Genomic DNA, 22,490 nt, shown 5'->3' on the forward strand with positions numbered 1-22,490 from the left:
GCCGCCGCCGTCGTTGTCGTCGTCGTCGTCGTCGTCGACGTCGTTCGTCGACGTAGTAGTCGTCGTACTACTCCACGTCGTCTTCGTCGCCGTCTCCACCATCGCCATCGTCATCGACGCCGCCGCCGCCGTAAGCCGCCGCCAAAGCGGCCACCGTCGCCGTTGCCGCTGCTTCGACGGTCGCTGAGACGTTCCCTCCGTTCTCCGCCTATCGCCCGTAATCGTGGTGTAGTGTCACGCGCGGAGAGACTCGCTCGCTCCGAGCCGTGGTCGGACTCCGGTATCTGTCAAAGAGGAGTCGTCGCCATCTAAAATCGGTCATCGTCGCCACCGTCACCGCCACCGCCACCGCCACCGCCACCGCCACCGCCACCGCCACCGCAGCCGCTGCTGCTGCTCATCGTCGTCATCGTGCGGCTCGCGCGTGGTCCAGCAATCCCGAAGCGAGCCCGCGAGCTCGCCAGAGCACCCGACTGGAATCATCTCCCCTCTCTTCCCCTCTCTCTCCGTTTTCCCGCTCCGCTCGTCGATACTCGCGTGCACCCGCGAGTGCACGGTCGCGCCTACCCTCTCCCTCCCCTTCCTCCCCTGGGGTGCGAGAAGGGGACCGCCCTGAGAAGGAGGCCGAGGGAGAATAGAGATCTCTGCCTGAGAGAGAGAGAGAGAGAGAGAGAGAGAGAGAGAGAGAGAGAGAGAGAAAAAGAGTGAGTGTGTGTGCGTGGGTGTGCGCGCGTGTGGTGTGTATATGTGCGTGCGTGCGTGCGTGCGTGTGTGTGTGCGTGGGGCCGTCTCTCCCCTTCGTCCCCCTTTCCCGGTCGCATCGTAAAGAACGCCCGTGAACAGTTCCTAGGCACCGATGTGCCGCGCTGTGCGATAACTTCCGTCACCTCTCCGCCATCCTCCCTCCCTCCCTCTCCCCGCCCGCCCGTCCGTCCGACCGACCGACCGACCGACCGACCGACCAACCGACCGACCCCCGCCGTCCGCGCGCGCGTCCGTTCTCTTTCCCTCCCGGCGGCGTATTTCCGTGCGCGCGCGTGCGTGCGTGTGTGTGTGTGTGTGTGTGTGTGTGTGTGTGTGTGTGTGTGTGTGTACGTACGTACGTACGTACATGTGTGTGTGTGGCGGCCGCGCCGCGCCGCGCCGCGCCGGGCTCTCGAGGTGAAAATACCGCCCTCTCCTTCTACCCAACCCCTCCGTACAATACGCTGAAGGTGGCCGCTATCTCGCGCGCGAGTAACAAGAGCACGCGAGACAAGGAGCAAGAGGGAGGAAGAGGAGGAGGTGGACGACGACGCCGAAGAGGAGGAGGAGGAGGCGGAGGAGGAGAAAAACGGCGGTGCGAGAAACAAGCGGAGGAAAGCGGAAAAGAGAAAAATACGGCGCGGGCGGAGCGTGCTGCGAGAGGACAGCGTACGGAGGAGAAGGCGAACCCGTCGCCGCCGCCGCCGCCGCTGTCATCGTCGTCGTCGTCGACGTCGTCGCTCGTTGAGGAGCGAGAGGCGTGAAAGGAGTGAGGAGAGCGAGAGAGGAGAGAGGCGCCCACGCTCGTCGTTTATCCTCATACAGCATGACCTCCAACAATTCGCAGAAACTCCCCACGGCGGACCGAGTGATCAAAAGTAAGCCAGCAAGCGATAAGTTAACAACATCGCGGAGGCGCGAGCGACGTGCGAGTGAACGCGAGAGGCGAGAGTGCCGGACGTGCCAAGAGGTACGCGCAAATGCGCGCGTACGTACGACCGCCTCCGTCGGTAACGTCGCCGTCGCTCGCGCCTCCGTCCGTTCTTCTTCTTTATGCGATAAATTTCCTTTCAATCGCGCACGTCAAGCCGCCAAACTGGAGTTCGTGCAGCTCGTCCGTATTTTTTCGGATTTTACAATCCGTCACGAGTAAATAGAGAAAGAGAGAGAAAGAGAGAGTGAGGCGGATCCCCACGCTCGCGGGGAGCAAGGGGAGCCCTTTCGCCGGTTTCCCCGAACGGTGTCCAGTGAGCGGTGTCCTCGTCGCTGAGCCGCTTCTCCGCGAGGAACGGAGTAGGCGCGTCAAAACATGCCGCGTGTCGCGTACGTATATACACGCGATTGATTTTCTGCCCGCCTGCCCGTTCGCCTGCCTGTTCGGCGGCGCCATTTCTATCGACCTGGTCCGGCGTTGCCTCGCGTTCTCGCGAGAGCGACGCGAAACCGCCGGTGCGGCTTTTACTCCCGCGAGAATTCTCCATCGCAACCGAGAAAGAGAGAGAGAGAGAGAGAGAGAGAGAGAGAGAGAGAGAGAGAGAGAGAGGAAGATCGACTCGCGGTCGCGGTCGGAAACTCTGCGAAACTCTCGATCCTCCGGTCCAGTGGCACTGGATAACCTAACCTCCTAACCACCTCGCGCGGCGACCAACCCCTCCCCTCCCCCGCCCCCGCCTTCTTCCCCAGAGGTTTCGCCTCCCTCCTCCCGCCCGGAGATCGCGTCGCTCGGTCAGCCTCGTTTCCGCGGGGTCGAGGAACGCGGCGGATCGTCTCGAGACGATCGCCACGCCGCGCGCGCTTCTTCGTCTTCTCCCTTTTCATTCGAACAGCTGATGCGTTACGTAGGCACGCACGCGAGAGGCGGGCGTGCGTGCGTGCGGGCACGCGTTAAAGCGCGGGCGTTAAAGAGGCGATACCGAGACATACCCCTCCCCGAAAAAGTCGCGAGTTCGTTTGTAGACGTATGTACTTGTTGCATACGTCGCATCCGTTTGGCGACCGTCCTCCTCTCCGAGAGGTCGGGAGCAGGACGGGGGACGCGAATTTCGGCGCTACGGGCGAGAGGGAGGGTGAAAGAACTATGCGGGCGCCGCAGCCGCCGCCGGTGCGTGTCACCGAGAACAAACGTCGAAAACGATAGACCGGTTTAGGACGCACAGGTGGCACCTCAGGTCGTCGACCCCTCGCGCCGAGTGGCGCTCCCGTGTTTTCGCTCAACCCTTTCCTTCCCTTTCTCTCTCTCTCTCTCTCTCTCTCTCTCTCTCTCTTTCTCTTTTCGCTTTTCGTACCCTCGGTTCTCACAGCCTCCTCTCCTTTTTTTTCTCTTCCCCTTACGGTCGGGCGAAGGCCCCACGTCTGCGGCGTCGCGCTTCAGGCTTTCGACGATGTTACCGTGACGTTTCGATTCCCAAATGTAGGTCGCGAAACTGGATGGAACGGAAACACGCGCGCGCGTGCAAACGACTAAATATTTTAACATCGGCGAGAAGTAGTTTCCTCCTTCTTTCATCTTTTTCTCTCGTGACGTGAGACGTGAAGGCCTGCGTTACGCGCGGCGTAAATAATTGTCTAATCGCGCCGTCTGACTTGACACTTCCAAACACAGTTGGCGAGGATTTACACACGACTTCGCTTTTACGCCGCGCGTTTATCCGCCGCGTGTGTCACCTTGTTGCCTCCTTGAGTTTCTCTTAAAACGCGGCTTAACTGGAATCGTAAAATTTAGTATCGTAATCCGATGTCCGAGCACGGTAATCCCTACTCCAACAATACCGATTGTACAAAAAAACAAAAAAACAAATACGTAAAAAAAAATACGCGCACAAATATAGAGTTTTCAATAAAACAAGTCTAAAAATTGAAATCTTTAAAAACGGAAACTTGTCATCTTAAAATCTTTTATTATAAATATATTTTTCCGATATATAACAGCTATATAGGAACAAAATTTCTTTCAATTAATTTTTTGAGCATCCTTTAAAAAGGAAATATTTAGGCTTCTTTGCGTTTCACAGGAATTTTATTCTTATTATTTTTTTATTCCATAGTATTTTACATTGATTGCTTTATATAACATTAATAATAGTAAATGATAAAGAAGGAAATATTATTTAGAAGCACTAATTTTTTTACTTTTTATTTATAAAAATTTATAAGTGTTTTTTCTTAACCAAAACATCCTTTTACTAATTTTTCTCTAGACGCGTATTGGATGATTTTTAATTAAATATGAAAGATTAAAAGGAATATTTTTTCGATTTGTTTTAAAAAGAAACAGTTCTATAAACGTGTACAGTTTTTTTGCTATTAAAGCTTAATATGATAATTTATATGTACGTTTTTGACAAGTGTAACAATGTTTTATCAACTAAAAAATTATTCTTAATATTTTATGTTTTCACACGAAATTTGAGTGAAATATTTCTAAGCGTTTTCCAGATAAAAAAATTTTTTTCTCAACTTTAACATCTTCCGTTTTGGAAACAACGTAGTTTAAGTATAACACAGATGTTTATATCTCTTTCTATGGCTCGGTCTTTGGAATAATTGGTCGAGGATCAAACGCAAGGCAAATGCGGCAAACGCTGCAGACTCGCGCGTGGAAGCGTCGCGTTTTCTTTAATATACATCGGGAAAGATTGCGAAACGCAATCCGAGCGTGTCGCATACATTAGAGAGAAGGTCGTTTTAATTCGTGCCATTTAATGCAAGTATGCGAGAATCTCGAAATCGTTTCATCGCGCGGCGCTGCTCATCGTAATTGGCTTACAAGGGGTGTGTAACTCCGTCGTTGCTGGCGCACGCACACACACACACACACACACACACACACACAGCTTTCCGAGGTTTCATTCCGTACCCGGGATGCATGCTCGCGGCTGCGTAAATAATGTTTCACGGCCGTAACTCATTGTCGCGACGTGAAAGTGTCGTAATTTCTGGCGCGTCTCCAAGAGCGCCGCGGTGCCGATCGGTGATCTTTAATCGCTCTGCTTTTCCCCCTCCGACGAGGGAGGGAGACGTTTTACTCGCCCCATGTCTTCTGCCATTTTCTTCTCCCTTTCCCTCCCATCCCCCTCGCCTAATCTCGCAGGGGTATTGCGCACAGCATCTCGAACGTAAATGCATTAACGTAATCTTTCGGGGCAAATGCATGCGAAACGTCGTCTCGCGCGCATGCCCGTCCTAATCGTGCCACTCGAACGTGCTAAATCGTAAGGAACGATCTTCGCGGGCATGGCTTATCTCGCTGTGGTCTTCCTCGAGGCGCGAATAAACGGAGAGAGTATCTTTCGCCGATTGGCGCTCCGGCGGCGGTTCGGTCGTCCTTCCTCGTGGCGCAACATCGAAACGCCGCGCGCGCTGCGCCGCCGTCGATAGCCCCAACAAGAGCGAAGCTGTGCACCTCGCCGTAATTTATTCCGCGAACGTATACTTGTAATTTCGATGTTTCTCGTCGCGCGCGACGAGATGCGGGACGCAGTTAAAATTCAGGTCGTCACGCGTTCCAAGATGTTTGCGTTTGATATTATAAACCGCTTTTGCTTTAACTCCCGAGGGAGGTGCAACCCATGGCATAATGCAAAACGTTCTCTCAGAATCTTAGTAAATTCTCCTTCTTTTCTTTGAAAGAGAGAGAAAGAGAGAGAGAGAGAGAGAAAAAGGGAAAGAGTGAATCGAAGAATTCCGCCGCGATTGAAAATTGAATCACGTTTCAGATCGCTTTCGAAATCGATAAACATCCCTTTAAACATTCTCGTCTCGGAGAGAACGGACATTTCGTTCAGAAATTTTGCTGGGCTGATTGGGAAACTGGAGCTCCGGATCACCGAGAGGGAACTCGATCGTTATTCGAGTGACAAATTGAGAGTGGATTTGCCGTTGAAAATCGCGCGCGATTCTCTTAGCTGACATGACGGGCCGGCTCTCCGCTTGAGATTATTTTAAGAATCTGACGACGCGACGCGTCGTGTCGCGCCACGTCGTCAATTACGTCGGTCGCCGGTCGAAAGCTGCGAGCGAGCGTGCGAGCGCGAGGGTTTTTCTTTCTCGCGGGGACAATTACCGAATTTAAAAGGCATCGCGTTACCCCCGGGGATCTCGCGTTACTGTGCTAATATTTTTCCAGTCTAATTGCGCCCGTCGTCGCAAGGAGCGTCATTCGGCGCTGTATCCGCGCGGTCTCGATGATCGCGCCCTATTTTTTCCCCCCTTTTTTTGCGCCGCGGAAATTTATTTGCGAGAACTCGTTGTCCGCTTTACACAATCGCGCAGAAGGAGAAATCCTTCCATGGGAGCGATGAGCGACGTCGTCGGTAGCTCGGATGAAAATTTTCCGAGATATTTGTGGGAGAATTACGCTCGTAAAAACGATAATCTTGACAAAGATTAAACATCGCTCGCGCGGTTAATGAAATTCTTCTTAGTGGAAATTCCTGTTCTCTACTTGGCTTTTTGATATTGTCTGCGTGGGGCAATATAATCGATATGTATTTCTTTTAGCGGAAAGAATTTCTTATACGCGAATAAGATTTCTCTTGAATGCTCGAAACCTTCGTTTTAAAGTTTATTAATAATAAAGTAAATTATCTGGTATACAATAATCGATATAAGGTGACGATCTCAATTATGGATTGAGTCCTAATTACGGATCGAATCAAATTTGCAAAATTAAATGTATATTGGTAAAATTGTCAACATTTTTTATACTTTCTTTAATTCTTTTCTATAATTATTGTAATATAAAATCCTTAATCATTGCTAATATTTAGGGGAAAAAAATGAGAAAATTGCCTCTTTAATAAGCTATCTAAATAATTGATTTTTTAAATAATTTATTAAAATTGTGATACTCTTTGTAAACTGTATTTAATGCATTAAATATATAATAACATACATGAAAAATATACATTAACATATATTAACATACTTTACATTTAATTATGCTGATTCATAATTGGAACTTATAAATATGTTTAAATATTTCTTCGAAATTTATCACCGGTTTATTGAATATACAATAATTTCTCTTTGCAATTATAATATTTATTGCTTATGTCGATATTAAAAACTTTTTTAAATGTTCGTTAAAAATACACGAACAAAATTATTTTTAACTTTAAACGATTGGGACCGTCACCTCATTTCTTTTATCAAAAATAATTTCTTACACGCGAGCAAAGTAATTAATTCCCCTCCATGTTAAACTCGCTGTTTTGAAACGTATATACTTTTTGTGCGGCAAATTGAACGATAAATAATAATAATATATAATAAATAATAATTTTTTAACAGGGTGTTGCGTGTACCTAATAAAGCGGGGTACCAGGTTGTGGCGATTTCCTGTGCTATCGTGCCCCGGGATCGAAGCGCGTGCAACGCGTGAAGCACACGATCTCGCGCATAATGTGTTACGTGCGTCTCGCCCGCGTGACGTTTCTACCGCGAGGGGTGGAAGGGCGGGAGGAAGGGAATAACGCGACGCGTCACGATATTCTTGACCCGATGCATACTGATCGCGCATTAAATATGCAATGTGCCCGCGCGCACCTCTGCCGCGCCCGTCTATCGTCGGCTCTCCGCGTTTTCTGTTTACCATTGATAAATAACGTCGGCGCGGCGCTGTCGCAACCGGAGACGAGCATTTTCCGAGCTACTTAGGCCGGCCGCGGATTCTCCGACTTTGTAAGATCTATATTTGATGTTTATCCTTGAGACACCACCGCGCGCGCGGCGTCTTTTTATCTCGGGGCCACGCGAGAGCGTGCGAGGCACTTCTGCGTTTTATAAAGGCGAATCATAATTCTTTGATTGTTCCCCTTTACAGGGGACGCGACCTTGAACTTTATTGAACGTATTTAATCAGTACAGCTTCCACGAGCGGTTCAATTAGAAAATAAGAAAATCAATTGCCCGCATCCTCCGCGCTGGGAGCTTAAAGGCGCGTAGGCGACGCGCGGCCCGCGCGCGATGGGGGACGACGACGTACGTATGGCTTTTGATGATTCCCCGGACGCGGACGATCGGGCGAAGTGCTCGTTAAAGTGAATTATAGACGCTTCCGGAATCGTCTTTAATTTGTAAAAGCAGCGCCGCGTGCTGCGGCCTTCCGGTCGGGTTCTCCCGCCGATGACCGGTCGGGCGCGCGCGGGTCATTCGCTTCGATTTTGAATCTTTCGAATCCGAGGAAGAATCCGCGCAAGGAATCCACGCTCGTATTAACGATGATTACGGCGCGATTTATCACGCCGCATTATCCACGCGTTAAATTTGCCGCCCGCGCGCGCGGGAGGATTATGGCTTCGCGTATTTGCGCGCCGTTGTACGATATATGTGCGCCGAGGTATTGTAACCCGCTGCTCGTTGTAGCAGCGGCTGGCGGCTAACGTCTCGATGGTCTCCGCGTGTTATTTGCGTTCCTTTAATATCCAGTCCCATTAGCTGTCATTCGAGACGGTAATTTGCATAAGCGCATTGGAAGAGTGTCTACACGAGCGTTCACAAACCGTCGACATTTAAAAGCGAGAGTCTCAATTATGTTCCCGCTGTATAGCCGCGCGAAATCTTTCCTCTCCCCCCTTCTCCCCCTCGCTGTTTCTCACTTTTCTTCGCTACTCATTCGTCTTCTTGGCATTTGCTTGCTTCCGTCTCGCTGATTAATTCGGAATGATATCCCAGACACCTGGCATAATTCGTCAATTATAATACTTCTCGATGAGCGTTACAGTGAGAAAAAAAATTGTTGATTTGACAAAATTTTCCGACTAGATTGAAATTTTGTCAGTTCAGGAATTTATGCATTTAACTTAAATGCACAAATTTCAATTCAAGTATTAATATTAATTAATTGAAAATATATAAATACTTGAATAGACGAAATTTAATCCAGTTGTGAAAATTAAGTCAAACTAACAACATTTTCTCAGTGTACTAAATACGATCGTACGGGCGAAATATTCGACAGTGCGACTGCGGACGTAACGAATTTAATTACGTTGTAATTTCTCTTCCACGGACGTCGATGAAGGAACCTCGTCGCGATGCGTTCGTCCGAGGATCAATTGCTCAGAGATCGCCGCTGAGCTCTTATCGAGCGTTACTCGCGGATTATTCTTCGAGACGAACATTGGAGAATTTGCACGCGCGATCAACATCATCCGACCGTGTTGTCCGAACTGCGCTTCCATCGTACGCGGTTACGAGGGGGGTTTTCTTTTTTTCATTTTTTTTTCTCAGGGACGCCTTTCGGGAGCGATCGGTCGTACGACGACGCGTTTCTCTACAACCTCCGTGACATTTGAGTTTCCGCTAAATGGACGTGGCGCGTGGTCTCGGGATCATGCTCCTCAATTAAATATTCCCTCATGAATTTTCGATGTCGACGGTGCGCGATCGATAACGGTCTGCCCACAATCCCCGGCGCGCACGTCGTTCGAATGTAACGATAACGATATTACCTCCCGTCTCATCCGCGAGGTTCCGCGCAAAATTCTATTTCGTGTGTAGTAGGAGCACGGACTCCATAGCCGGACATTTACAGTCCGGGCTTATGAATATTTAGAAATATGGATATGCACCGGCGTGCTACCCCGGAAGAAGGACGGGGGGAGGGGGAAGGGGAGAGAGGTGAGGATTGTTACCTTTTTTGCATCTTTACGTGTTAAAAATAGCGTCGAGTCGCGCGCCCAGTTCCCTCTTTATCCTCTTTTAAATAGACGAATATCACCGAATGAACACCGATCACGCAAATGTTATTTCTCAGTGCGGGTTCATGGAATGTTACGCGCGCCGTTGAGAGGGAACTTCAGCTTCGGAGCGGCGCGGCGAATCGGTTTTAGAATTAGATCTGTCGGCGAGCAAAACGTTTTTTATTAAGTTATAAACGAACGGTCCGCGATTCCGTGTTATGCCCCCCCCCCTCCCCGAGGAATGTGTCCGTCATTAGAATGACGATGATTCTCCGGGCACTCGCATGTATCGCTCGCTCGCGATCGCGCTGGTCCCCGCGCGGCCGGCGCGGCGTTGGTTTACGGCTGCTGGGCGGTGTGTAATAATAGACGCAAACTCTCATTTGGCCGGTCGGCCAACTACATTTGGCTCGGCCGCGGTCCACTGTTCGCTCCGCGGCGGGTCCGGCTGGCCGGTGGCGAAATTTTTGTTGATTTTACGAAAGAATAAATAAACAAGGAGCGAGCCCGCTCCGCGCGTTCACCGCCTGGGTCCCTCTTTTTCACGACCGCGCGCGCGGTCCGGCGGTCTCGTCCTCCGTCTCTTCTTTCTTTCTCTCTCTTTCTCTCTTTGCATCGTTGTCGAACACGGCACTAGGTCGGGCCGAGAGTTTTATTTTCGTGGACAACGAGCCGGCTGAGTCGCGCAGCCGCGACTCGTTCCGCGATTAGACGGTATTTGTGGAAAGATGAAGAATCATATGCGCGAAGGTGGTAGGGAGGTCTCGCGGATTAATCCTACCATCTCGTGTCGCCTCTCAATCAATTTTTATCTATCGTGAGGACTAAGAAATGTCACGAGGTACGCTTTATCTTGACGTACAATGTTGACTGCAGAACAAACCGGTGTAGTTGCATTATTGCATATATTTTATATTAAAAAAAAAACATCCTCGTGTAGTCGTATGATTATTCAATTAAAGGTCAAGTTTTTTGTTTGTTCTTATAAGGATATCTCGTGGTACGCGACCAATCGGTTCTTTTTTTTTTCCTGCACAATTAAAAAACAGCGAATTGTGGAATTAATTATAAAAACAAGGTGCTAGACTTCGGTCAAAAAAATTTTGAGTGTGATAGATTCAAGTCCGTTGGACACTATTTTTCGTGGAATATCGTTTTTTTTTTTTTTTTTTTTGTTGCGATTTGCATTGGAAACGATAAACATTGGAATCGGACTCGCTGTCGCGTCTAGGCGCCGGCGAACGGTTCGTTACTACATTTTGTTACAATGAACACTCTGTGTCCCGCGACAGACATTTTACGACACAATGGCGATCCCTGTAGAAACCGCGGCTGGCACGTTGTAAACAAGTCGTACACGCGCCACATCGGGAAAGTGTGTATAAACTGTTGTACAATTTGCTAATGCCGGCACGTATCCGACCGTAGCGACGAGACATGTCGAAGATTATCGAAGTAGCTTCCTCCCGGAAACCCTAGAGGATTCCGCGTGGAAGGCGTGTTGCATCGCGCTCCCACGCGCCAGTCTCTCACTGGTTAAACGTAGATAAACGTAAACCTCCCCCGTACTTTTCCTCCCCCGGTCCGAATTCGAAACTGACTCTTCGAGGAATTGATTTCGGTTCTTTCGAAGACTACTTCGGGAGAACTGTAATCCTTCTTAGAATCTATCGAATAAAGTTCTAAGGTTATTAAACGTTAAAGCGTTCAACGTTACTTTTACACAAAGAAGCGATTTGAGATACTACACATCTGCAGGGGTTAAGTGTCCGCTTCTCCTCCCCTTTTCCTTTCTTTAGTTAACTCTTGTAATTTTCATGGAATATAATTACGTGTAGTAGGCGTTCTCTCTCTCTCTCTCTCTCTCTCTCTCTCTCTCTCTCTCTCTCTCTCTCTCTCTCTCTCTCTCTCTCTCTCTCTCTCTCTCTCACTCTCTCGCTGCTTCGGACACATTGTCGTTCGCAAACCTTGACGCGATCGACATTTTCAGAGCGTTAACTGAAGGACTGACTTGCTTTGTTTACGCATACATAAATAAATTGGCGGTTTGGGATGAGAGCCGGCAGGAAATTAAAACCCTCAATTAGTGCAACCTCGTAACCTTGTCAGCGAGTTCCTCCTACGGAGATCGATACGGCCCCTGTGTATGCATTATGTATGTATGTATGCATGTATATATATATATATATATATATATATATATATATATATATATACACACTGAAAAAAATGTAATATATTTAATAAGATATGTTATTGCGGGCTGCCAATTACAGATATACTCAATATATGTTATTGCAGTATCAACATTGTACTTGCATTAATAGCAAATATTGTATTGAGTATTTTATGTAGTTGGCAGTCCGCAATCACATATGTTATTGGCTGTATTACATTTTTTTTCTGTATATATATATATGTGTGTGTGTGTGTGTGTGTGTGTGTGTGTGTGTGTGTGTGTGTGTGTGTGTGTGTGTGTGTGTGTGTGTGTGTGTGTGTGTGTGTGTGTGTGTGTACATATACATGTATATAACAGCAAATAGCACATTTACCTTGTCAAATCCCGTTAGCACCGTTAAGAGCAAGCCGGCTCACTTATTTAATCGTGTTACTTGGTTATCTTCCGCCGAGAGAAAATAATTAGCTGACATAAGGATTATCCGAGAAAAAAAACCCACGTAATACCGATATCGTGCGATATCTATCTATCTATCGACACCTCTGCCTCGTTTCTCGTCCGATTACCTTTCAAACGTGCGAATCCGAGCGCGAAGCTGCGATCTCACGCGGGAGACACCTCATAAAAATCACGCGTGAAACGAGCGAAATTAGAACATTCTGCACGTCGGAAATAAAATTTTATATTTACGGTGATTAAACTGGATTAGTCGATTCAGCTCTTCTGTCGTCGCCGCACGACGAACGAGCTTTAATTCCAGCCGCGGGACTTGATTTTTTTTATTCGACGCCTGCCGTTTTGCAGAACAAATTTTCTCTCTCTCTCTCTCTCGCTCGAAAAACGTCTGGAAGGAATAGTTCGACTTTCCGCTCGATCGATGCCGTTCGTTCGTCATGAATTCTCGATTTCTATTCGGATTTCCGGCGGAGGAACGGGCTCCAATCCGCGCGACCTCGCGCGAAATTTGCTCGCGCGGGGAAGAAGGTCGTATCTTCATTTAGCGTATACCGTCGTCTCTCCGCAACGAAACCAGGCCAGCCGACGCGAAGGGCGCACGAATTCATTACGTGGCCCGCTTTTCGAGCGACGGAATATCTGATCGAAGGCTGCAACTTCGATGTGGCCGGCGGGATCGTTTTTTTTTTCGCGTTTTTTTTCCCCCAACGTCGGTCGGTTCTTAAACCGCTTTTATTCAATTCGAATTTGGTGCGTCCGAAATGGGAGGATGTATAAAGGGTGGTTTGCTTGCCGCTCGTCCTGAATCCGAAAGCGGTTCGTTCAGCGTCGAATTTTGCTCTCAAACAGAGGGCGAGAGGCGAGGTTTGGCAAACTTCACAGGTCGGATACTTCGCTGGGAGACATTCCCCGACGAGAGCGAGCCTCATATATTGATTAATTTTGTTAATGCGCTGCTCCGCCAACAAATTATATCACGGGAAAAGCGTATGAAGTATGCCCGATTATTTGACGGCGTAACAGCAGTGCGAGACGGCAATCGTAAAAGTAATTAAGAAAATTAACGGAATCGTCGATTGTTTGCCCGGCGCGTCTTTTGTCATCTCTTCTCTCGCGAATTAGTCTCGTGCAAATTAGCTTCGTGCTTCACGCTCGAGCACGGATATCTGACGATCGCGGGGTCAATGGGTCTTGCGAGCGAGAGAGTAGCCTCCCTCCTACCCTCGCAATTATCGGAAAAGTGACGACGGTGTCCTTAAACGATTTGAGAGGACGCGGCGGATTGATTTCCTTCACGTGTATTTTCTTCATCCTCGTGCGTACGACGCTTCGACGTCGAGTAAGCACCGCGGTGGTTGGCCCCCTTTTGCGTTTCTCGTAATACCGTATCTCATTGCGCGTCCGCCGCGATCCGGCAATTGCACCGCGGATTCCCGGAGCACACAGGCGGGCACTAACGAACTAATTGTGCGCGACCGTTATTTTCTTCGTCGTACCGGGTTTCCTCTGTCCCTCAGTCTGATCACCTATTCTGCAACGATGACATTTGAATTAATCCTCGACACACCTGCGGTTTTCTTTCCCGGCGGTCTCTAGGCGCGGTTCTCGGAGGCAAACCTGGAAACACTCGATTCTTTATAATCAACAACGATCGTATGCGAATGTTTTTTGCATCTCGTCTCGGAGGCACGGAAATAATTTCCCGGCAAAAAAGAAAGCCTAGAGAGGAGCAAATATGCTGATTGCATCAATGACGTCGGTAAAAAGATAATCTATTTCCCTCGTCGTTCAACTCGTTATCCGTTGAAATGTTATGCAACACGCACACGTGTCTTCTTTCATCCTTTGGATTATTTTTCCATTAAATGATTATTTTTAGAAAGATTGAATATATTCTAAAGTTTTTTATTAAATATTCCAAAGCGCGGTTTCCACAGCGTATAATTGATGATCGTGATAAACGAATTCTTAAATACCGCGATGTATATCAAGAGTGATCTCTTATTACACGTAACCGCGGTCAATTGCTTTCCCCTCTCCCTTTCCTCTCCGTATATTCATGCATCAACAGGTGAACGATCGTCCTTAGTTTTCCGCGGTGCGTGCTCTCTACCAGGCAAATGTTCCCGTACTTCTTTTGATAAGCGACGACCAGAAACAAGAAGTAACCTCCTCTCGTTGTCGGTCGGAATGACGGGGACACTCGTGCCTTCGAAACGCGACAGAAGCATATGGATCAGAGAAAGCGAGGGGAGGAGGGAGGTTGGACAGGGGTGAGTTGAGGGAGACGAGGAGGAGACGGCGCGAGAGAGCGAGATAGCAAGGAGGTTGCAAGGAAAGAGAAAGGGAGAGAGATGGAGCGAGCGAGAGAGAGAGAGACAGGCGGGGCCCGATCAATACTCGGCAACCCCGTAGTAACGCATAGATTACCTTATTCATAGCGTATCGCTGTGTATCCGCCGCTTTTCCACAGCCCGCATTTACCGACGAATTGGAAAAGAGAGCCCCGTGATTTCGAGGGAATTCGCGCGAGACACACCACCCTTTTCCCCCGGATTTCTTCCCCTCCCCCGCGAGGCCTCGGCCCGCGGCAATTCGGCCTGCTTTTCCTCGCGGCGGAGGCCCCGCGAAGATTCAATATCGCCGCACGTGCAGACGCAAAACTAAAACGGTTATATTATTTCTTCCACGACGCGATAGACGCCCGGCAAATCGAGATGTACGAAATCGTTTCTTATTGTTTCAATGTAACGGCGCATGTTCGCGACAATCGCATAAACGTATCTCACGTGCCGGAGCTCGTATCGTCACTTTAATGATCCGTACGAGCGAAATCTAATCCGTTCTTCGTTATAAACAAACGGGCAAATTGGTACGCTCAGCGATTCGTTCTTCAGACCGACACACTGACTGATTCGTCTACGTTCCTTCATAACTCAGTCCATCAAGCTTTTAATTAGTTAAATTTATTTACATATAAATGTCATGTGTGAGAACGATTTCCGTAAGATTTCACGCTCTTTTTCATTATGATGACCGTCATGTTGTCTATCGTCAGATCTTCTTATATAAGTACTATTATATAAAACGCAAAATGAAACGAGAGGCATCCTCGGCGATATATCGCTGGCTTAGATCGAATGAAAGATTTATAGTGGCGTCCCGTATCTTCTGACAGACTTAACTAAGCGAGAAAAGGTCGAGGCGGTCGTCCGGTAAGCCGCATGAGGAAACGAGTTATTTCTCCTCGTAGTAAGGGTTTACGCATCCCCGCGGGAAAGGCGTCACGAGCTTTATGCATCAGTGTGCGTTTTGCATAAGATAAATAAAGCTCCGTTATGTACGCCACGAGATGGTAGAGATTACAACAACGAGAGCGGGGAGGGGGGGGGGAAGTACGAACTATCAAGCGAGATATCAGAAGCAGGGAGATGATTTTGTCACGGTGAGCAACGGCGACGTCAGTTACAATCTCTCTACTGTCGGTGGTTAAAGGAGGAATTAAGTTAAAAATTCAATTTATAATTCGGTACATAATTTGATTTCGGAAAAATCAAATGTCCAACTGAATACATTCAATTGCACGCGTAAAATACACATTTTCCTGTAAGTTTTATCTCTGCGGTAATTTCGTTTCTGTATGGTAATGTTGACTGACTAAGGATATACTTCGTTCAAAACTTAATCCGTCACATAAACCTGTCACGCGTAACGGTTTTCAGAATACGGGAGTACGCGGAGGAGAGCTGAGAGATGTATCATCTTAAGGGTCTCCTTCAGAAGTAGCTTGTCCTTCGGGGTTCGGGAACGTTTATTGACACTCCCGAACGAGAGTTCGACGAACTCGAATTTCCTGTGCGCTCGGGAAAACTTGAGAGAGAGAGAGAGAGAGAAATTGCATCCGTCCGGTCATCCACCATAAATTTTTCATTCGAACTCGCAACTTTCATCGTTCGCGTTCATATCCTCCGGATCAATCCCAGCCATCCCCTGGGCTGTTGTTACGCGCTGTCGATGCTCGCGTTTATGCGTTTACACGATAAAAAGAATCATGGCGCACTCGTTACGTCTAACTGCCGCATCGCTCTCTTCGACACAATAATTTGTCAGTTGGGTTAGGACACGTCCGTGTCATGTAAATGTCACTTCGCAATACTTTCGTACGTTAAAGAAAATTTACACGCGGAAGGGCAAAGGGGATGCGTAACGGAAACATAAAAAAAAGTCGACCCCGAGAAAACATGCCTAGTGTTTTCGGGATAAAAGTTCTTTACCCCGCTTCGCCATATTTACGGCCTCTCGTTATATCAGATATCAATCATAATAAAAGACATACTGCTCCCTATTGAATCACGCAATTTTCCAAGCGTTTTCCGCGTATTATTTCTATCTGCTTCTATCATTTCTATCTAGGTTTCTATTATTGTGACAACGATAAACTGCAATGGGTCGTGGCCTCGTTATACAATCGCGCTTGTGGAACATGACTGAACAATTGCATCGGGACAATTACGATAAATGTGAAATCTCTAATAGTGATTTAATAGTGATTTAATACGAAGCGCACCCATCGATTGAGTTTGCAATGACGAGTTTTGATACCGATACGCTTACATGCGGTCTTGTAAAATGTGTTTTTGGAGCAACGAAACTGATTTGGAAACCGTCTGAAGTGTCACGTTACTGAAATATTATGTTATTTCTTAATCACGAGGCTATCTGCGCGCGGTCCACAGATAATACGCTGACGCAGAATCTTGATAAACTCAGGGTTATCGGCGTAATATCAAACATAGTAAGCAACGTGGCGCGGCAAATAAAACGTGTCCTCGATTTGAGAATTAATCTCACCTACTTATCGGCGGACATTTATATTCTCCTGTTGCACAATTCACTTGTGTGTTTCTCCGCCGGACTTTAGTTATCGTTACGAGCGTTTGAACATATACATTAGGAGCGTTTGAATTTTCAATACTGGACCGATCAATAACGGCGCTAATTTACGCGAGTGTCTTCCTGGATATTCTTAAAATCTCGCGGTCAAGATATTATTAATCTAAAAACGAAAGAGAGAGAGAGAGAGAGAGAGAGAGAGAGAGAGCGAGAGATCTGTCATAACGTTACGCATATATATCAAGTATGGAATTGATAAGTTTGGCACGGCGATTACTGGAAAGTTAAGAGGCGGAAAAGAGGCTTGGCAAAGTTCCGCGGATTACGTTTATATACCTCGCTTAAAATTCAATTCGCGCATCCACGACGATTGGCCGCATGAGGCATGATCGAACTGCATAATAGCGTCCACCCCTTTGTCGCGCGTCCACCCCTTTTCACCTCACTCCTTGGATCGTCCTTGGATATATCTGCGCCTGGGTATAAATATGCGCGATCAATTTGTCTCCTAACGTGAAAAGGGCATGCATCTCACATCTCTCTGTCCTGGCACCCGGGAAAGTAACCCATTCCCTCTCCGCGCGATCCTTTCTTCCATTTTGCCTTCCGCACGAGTACCTCGGTACGAGAACAGCCACCCTCGAGGGCCACTCTCGCGTTTTTCCCCCACGATCCTACTCCCTTTCCTCTCCCTTCGAGGCTATTTTTCTTGATTGCACCTGGGTCTTCGCATCTTAGCTACGTGTCACTGCCCCGACAACAACCACGCCGTTTCCGACAGCTTTCCTTGAGCTAACGTCTCTCTCTCTCTCTTTCTCTTTTTCTCTCGGATACCCTGTTATCGTCGAAATGCAATTGACATTGCGAAATGATTTTCGCGACTTGTCTATTTATATTTCGTCGTCGATAGATGCACACGTGCGAATTTTCACGATCACGAATTTTATAATATACGTTTCTCCCGCTTTTCTACCGGCTTCTTTCTCTCTCTCTGTCTCTCTTTCTCTATTTATGATTCTCAAAATATAACTAGACACTAGCGCAAACAAGATCTGGGCGTCGTTGCCAATCGTCATCTGGACGGTGTACGTGCATACACGTGAAGACGATTATTCTGCGAAATATAGTAACGCGCGGATAGTTATTGCGACTCGAATGGCATTATGTCGCCATGATTGCGCGAACACGCGCACGTGTGCAGTCGCGTATAATGCGCGACGAACGCGCGCCAGATGTCGAGCCCGCGCGGTCGAATTAGCACTTTTATTGCCCGGACATTTTTCGCCCATCGGCCGGGGAAGGGGGGGGGGGCGAGGAAGGATAAGTCCACCGACGTTTGTCGAGGAACGTTGAATTTTCCCCGCGAAGGAGCACCCTACTTTCGGCGAAATGTTGAATTTCCACACGTCGAATTTGCATCTCGAAATTTACGATCATGACCGTTCGAACTTCAGGACTGTTCAAACTTTACTTAACTTTAAGTACGCGGACGTTATATTCTTTTTTCTTCCACGTGATTTTTCCTTTGTCATTTAAAATTGTCATTAGGCAAGCAAACTTTGCTCAAACGTTGCAATTTTACCTAATATATTGAATATTTGGGACACCTGAGAAACACAAATTTTTTTCTACGTAATATTACGTAACGAGGAATAATTATATTTTGGCTGCGATAGTAATTAACTTTTCAGTACAAGTATAATACTTTTGACGAACAAATCTTGCGTGCGCAGAATAAATCTATCTGTGACGTACTTCGGTTTTTATTTAATATTTTTATTTACTTTTTAAGGCCGGACATGTTTATTTAGCCTATAAAACGCTCAGAGCACTAAAAAGATTAAACGCTTTATTGCAAATATAACTTTAGAATTTTATATAATGCCCGATACGACAGAGAATATTACTACTATATTAATATGAAAATTATATACACATTTGTCAGACTAGAGATAATAATTGACGCTAAAGTGGTGTGCTATCTGCCGATTGAACTTTATCAGATCAATGTATCGCTTGCTCGCCCTCGCCACGTGGGGTAGTACGTCTCTTTTGAGATCTCGCATTTTTTGTCGTTATCGCCATATTAACCCCTTTCAGATGACCGACGGTGAAAGGTCACCGCTCAATTTACACGAAAGTGTCGCTCCCTTGCCAAGCTCGGTTTTGGAGAGGAAACGTCACGAAAATTGAATTGGCTCCCGCTCTCTCCCCCTGTAACTCCGGTACTGGCCCGCGTTTCGCTATTTCCGACGTTTCCTCGTGTCCAGACGGATTAATGCCTCGGAAAATCGGGAATCCGCGCCTGAGAAAACCGGATATACCGGCGTCATCTTCAGAACTCGCCGCCGTTCTCGCTTTTTTCGGTGCGGTACCGTCTTGCCGATATCGATGCGCTCTCTCGAAAACCATTCTCAACAATTTGTCCTCCTTATTTTTTTTTCTCTTTTACAAAACGTGGGGCATCTCGTTTCGTGTAATCAAAAAATAAAGTAGCAAAAATAATAATAGATTTGAACACATAATCATCGTGTCGATTAAAGAACGCGAACGTTTTAGGATATTAATCATATATATGTATAGGGCGTCTTGCAAAATCTGCTTCAGATTTTGCAATCCCTTCGGAAGGCGATCTAATTCGATAAACATGGTGGCGGAGAACAGCGGCGCGCGTCCAGCCGAATCGAGGGTTAAATTATTTCCCGTTCTTGCGCGAGAGCCACGTGATTAATCATCGCCGTCGTCGTCGTCGTCGTGCGAGGGCGAGCAGCTTTCCTGAGATGGACGTTTTCGGCTCCGGTGACCCGGAATAAGAGGGCCCCGGTGCCGGAGATCCGCGCGTCGGAGGGACCTACGGGGATATCGATCGATCGACCATGGTGTTCGATCACCAGGCTCGATTCGGTTTCGGCCACCCCTGCCCCATTCGGCCCCGGTCGACCCACGATGGTCGACTAAGCCGCGGCGAACGGGATGGTTCTTCATCCTGCGACGCCGTACGCGCTCCGTCACCGATCGATACGCTCGCGCCAGCGTAGTAGAAAAGACGTCCTGTCTCTCTCCCTCTTCCTCTCTCTCTCTCTCTCTCTCTCTCTCTCTCTCTCTTTCTCCTCCCCCTTCCCCTGTTTCTCGCTTCTTCCCCTGTGTGTCACGCGAGTGAACGTCGCTGCTGCAATTCGAGAGAACTCATGGATCGGATTAAGTTTATACTTAACCGATCCGTCTGTTACTTACGTCTTCTTTTAGACGACTCAGTATATTTATACAGAGTACTCAAAATTCACGCTTCAGTGCTACATCCAGCGGGACCTTTTAACGAACTCGGAATTAATTTTCTCCTGATGCAACTCTTCGGGCGCTTATCCACCCTTAATTAACATTTCGTATTCTGTAAACACACGCTGGAAGAACGTGACTTCGTAACTGCCTTAATTACATATACACGGAAATTGTGTGCCCGTTAGCTCCGAATAAATTCCAAATTACGAACTTCAGTGAGTGATGATGTTTTCTTTTTGTTATTATTAGCCATTGAATTAATCGGCGAAAGTTAGTCTTAATGTGTATAGCGAGGGCTAAGCAAACAGGACAAACGAATGAATAAGAACGAACAAATTTGCTCCGTGGCATGAGTACAAACTCAAATTTGCATCGGCAAATTCGTTTCGTCTCTCTTATCACGTCAAAGGAAAAGCGCACATTACATTTGTTTCGTTCGCAAACGTTCGTTCGTTTTTCGGTCTGGGGCCCGATTCTTGAAGTCATTTGCAAGAGAAACGTATACGCAAATACTCGCTCTAACAGAAAGTTGTAAGTTTATTGGTTAATAGCCATACGATAGCCAATAAATTTCCAACTTTTCTGTAAGATCAGAATTTGCGAATACGTTTCTCTTGCGAATGAATTCATGAATAGAGCCCCTGGACTCTCTTAAAAAAATTTGCACACACCGTGTGTTTATACTCGCTTCTCTTTCGACTATTTTAGAGTCCGTAGTCCGAATTTATGTTAAACAATGTCGTCCATGCTTTTAATAAAGGTGGAATTAGTTCGCCAACGTTAATTCGCCGATCCGTGTAGATTAACTTCGGACAGAGAGAAAGGGACGAGCTCCTTCATGTTATTTCATTTTTCATTTTGCACCGCAGATCCTCATTGAACAACGACAGCGGCGGCAGCAGCAGCGTGCGCAAATTGAATTTTATTCTCCCTCCCCCCCTCCCTCATCTTTAGCCGCCGTGTCGCACAGCACGTTCCGTAGATGGCTCGTGCATTAAGTGCATTCTCTGTGATTCATCTCATCTAGCGGATATGCGTCTTCGCGACGCATGCGAGTTAACGACTGTTGATCCCTTTCTTTCAGCACGATAATACCGTTTCTTGCATATATCCCATTATATATGTCCGGCATAATAATATAATAATATGAAACCTTTGTAAAGGCGCGTCGTAACCAGCTCTAATCCGCTCCGGTATCGGAACTTTCCTCTAATCGTCTCTCATTACGTCAGTTATCGCCTTACTCCATTTTTTTTATTGCATTTGCATATTTTTGCGTGATGGCGTGATACCACAAGGTCTCCCGTGAATTCGCATGACGATTTTATGTAGGTAATACGTAACATTCAGATGCCAATGTATCATAGGTGAGAGTTGCAAGAGTTTAAGAATCAGTTTAGCTGTAGTGCCTAAGTGCCAACTTTTTCGTGTGGCTTTTAATATATTTAAGAAATAATTTAATGTGTTTTGATCTTTTTAAATTAATTTTATTTTAATTTTATTTTTTAATAAATACATTTTAAATAAACTACACAATAATGTAAAAGAAGATAATGGATCAGTACGAGTTCAGTATAATTTTCTTTTATTAATTTCTGTATAGATAGTATCAATAAATTATGTGGAATGTTTTGAATGAACTTAACTGTGTCCTCTTCAGCTGTTATATAATAATTTTAACGCATATTTTCATAATGTTTATATTAACAAAAATTAATAAATAAATGCTAAAATTTCCGCGTCGGTGTCGATAATATTACAATAATAGAAAACAAATTACGACCAGAATGTAAGTTGGAATGAAAATTTGGCGTTTTATTTTTTATTTTAATATCATCGACATACCTATGGAAGCGGATAATTTTAATATTTATTCGTTAATTTTTGTTAATGCAAACACCATGAAAATATTCGTCGAAATTATTGTATAATGGCTGATGAGAGAACCCAGTTAAGTCGAAAATGTAATTATTGATACTATAATATCTATAACGAAATATATTTGTACCTACCTTTGTGAACGCAAATTTTCCGATCGTATCAGAATGGCAAGGGGTAGGAGGGACGGAAGGAAGAGAGAGGAGAGGAGAAGCTCAAACGAAAGAGTGGAAAATAATTTTATTCTCATCGAGCTCGAGAAACCAACCGCGCGGTTGCACGTCGGGATGAGAAGGTGTGATTCGCTTTTCCTTTTTTTTTTCTTTTTGGCAGCACGTATGCACGCTCATTTTAACAATGCGGGCTCATCGATGCGT

General features: G+C 46.5%; 1 protein-coding gene across 9 annotated transcripts in view; it reads left to right on the forward strand.

Moving 5' to 3' along the window:
• Positions 1-23: 23 nt before the first annotated feature.
• Positions 24-22,490, forward strand: part of LOC105832504 (serine/threonine-protein phosphatase 2B catalytic subunit 2) — a 118,351-nt gene continuing 95,884 nt past the window's right edge. For 4 of the 9 annotated variants that reach the window (XM_036291068.1, XM_036291070.1, XM_036291069.1 and 1 more), the window contains exon 1: positions 24-1,622. In XM_036291068.1, coding sequence (XP_036146961.1) covers positions 1,571-1,622 — 52 coding nt within the window. In that variant the 5' untranslated portion in view covers positions 24-1,570. The remainder of the gene's footprint in view (positions 1,623-22,490) is intronic. The other 5 variants (XM_036291073.1, XM_036291075.1, XM_036291074.1 and 2 more) reach the window with 2 other exon arrangements.

This window comes from Monomorium pharaonis, chromosome 8 (assembly GCF_013373865.1).
Source record: "Monomorium pharaonis isolate MP-MQ-018 chromosome 8, ASM1337386v2, whole genome shotgun sequence".
In the NCBI taxonomy this organism is placed as follows: domain Eukaryota; kingdom Metazoa; phylum Arthropoda; class Insecta; order Hymenoptera; family Formicidae; genus Monomorium; species Monomorium pharaonis.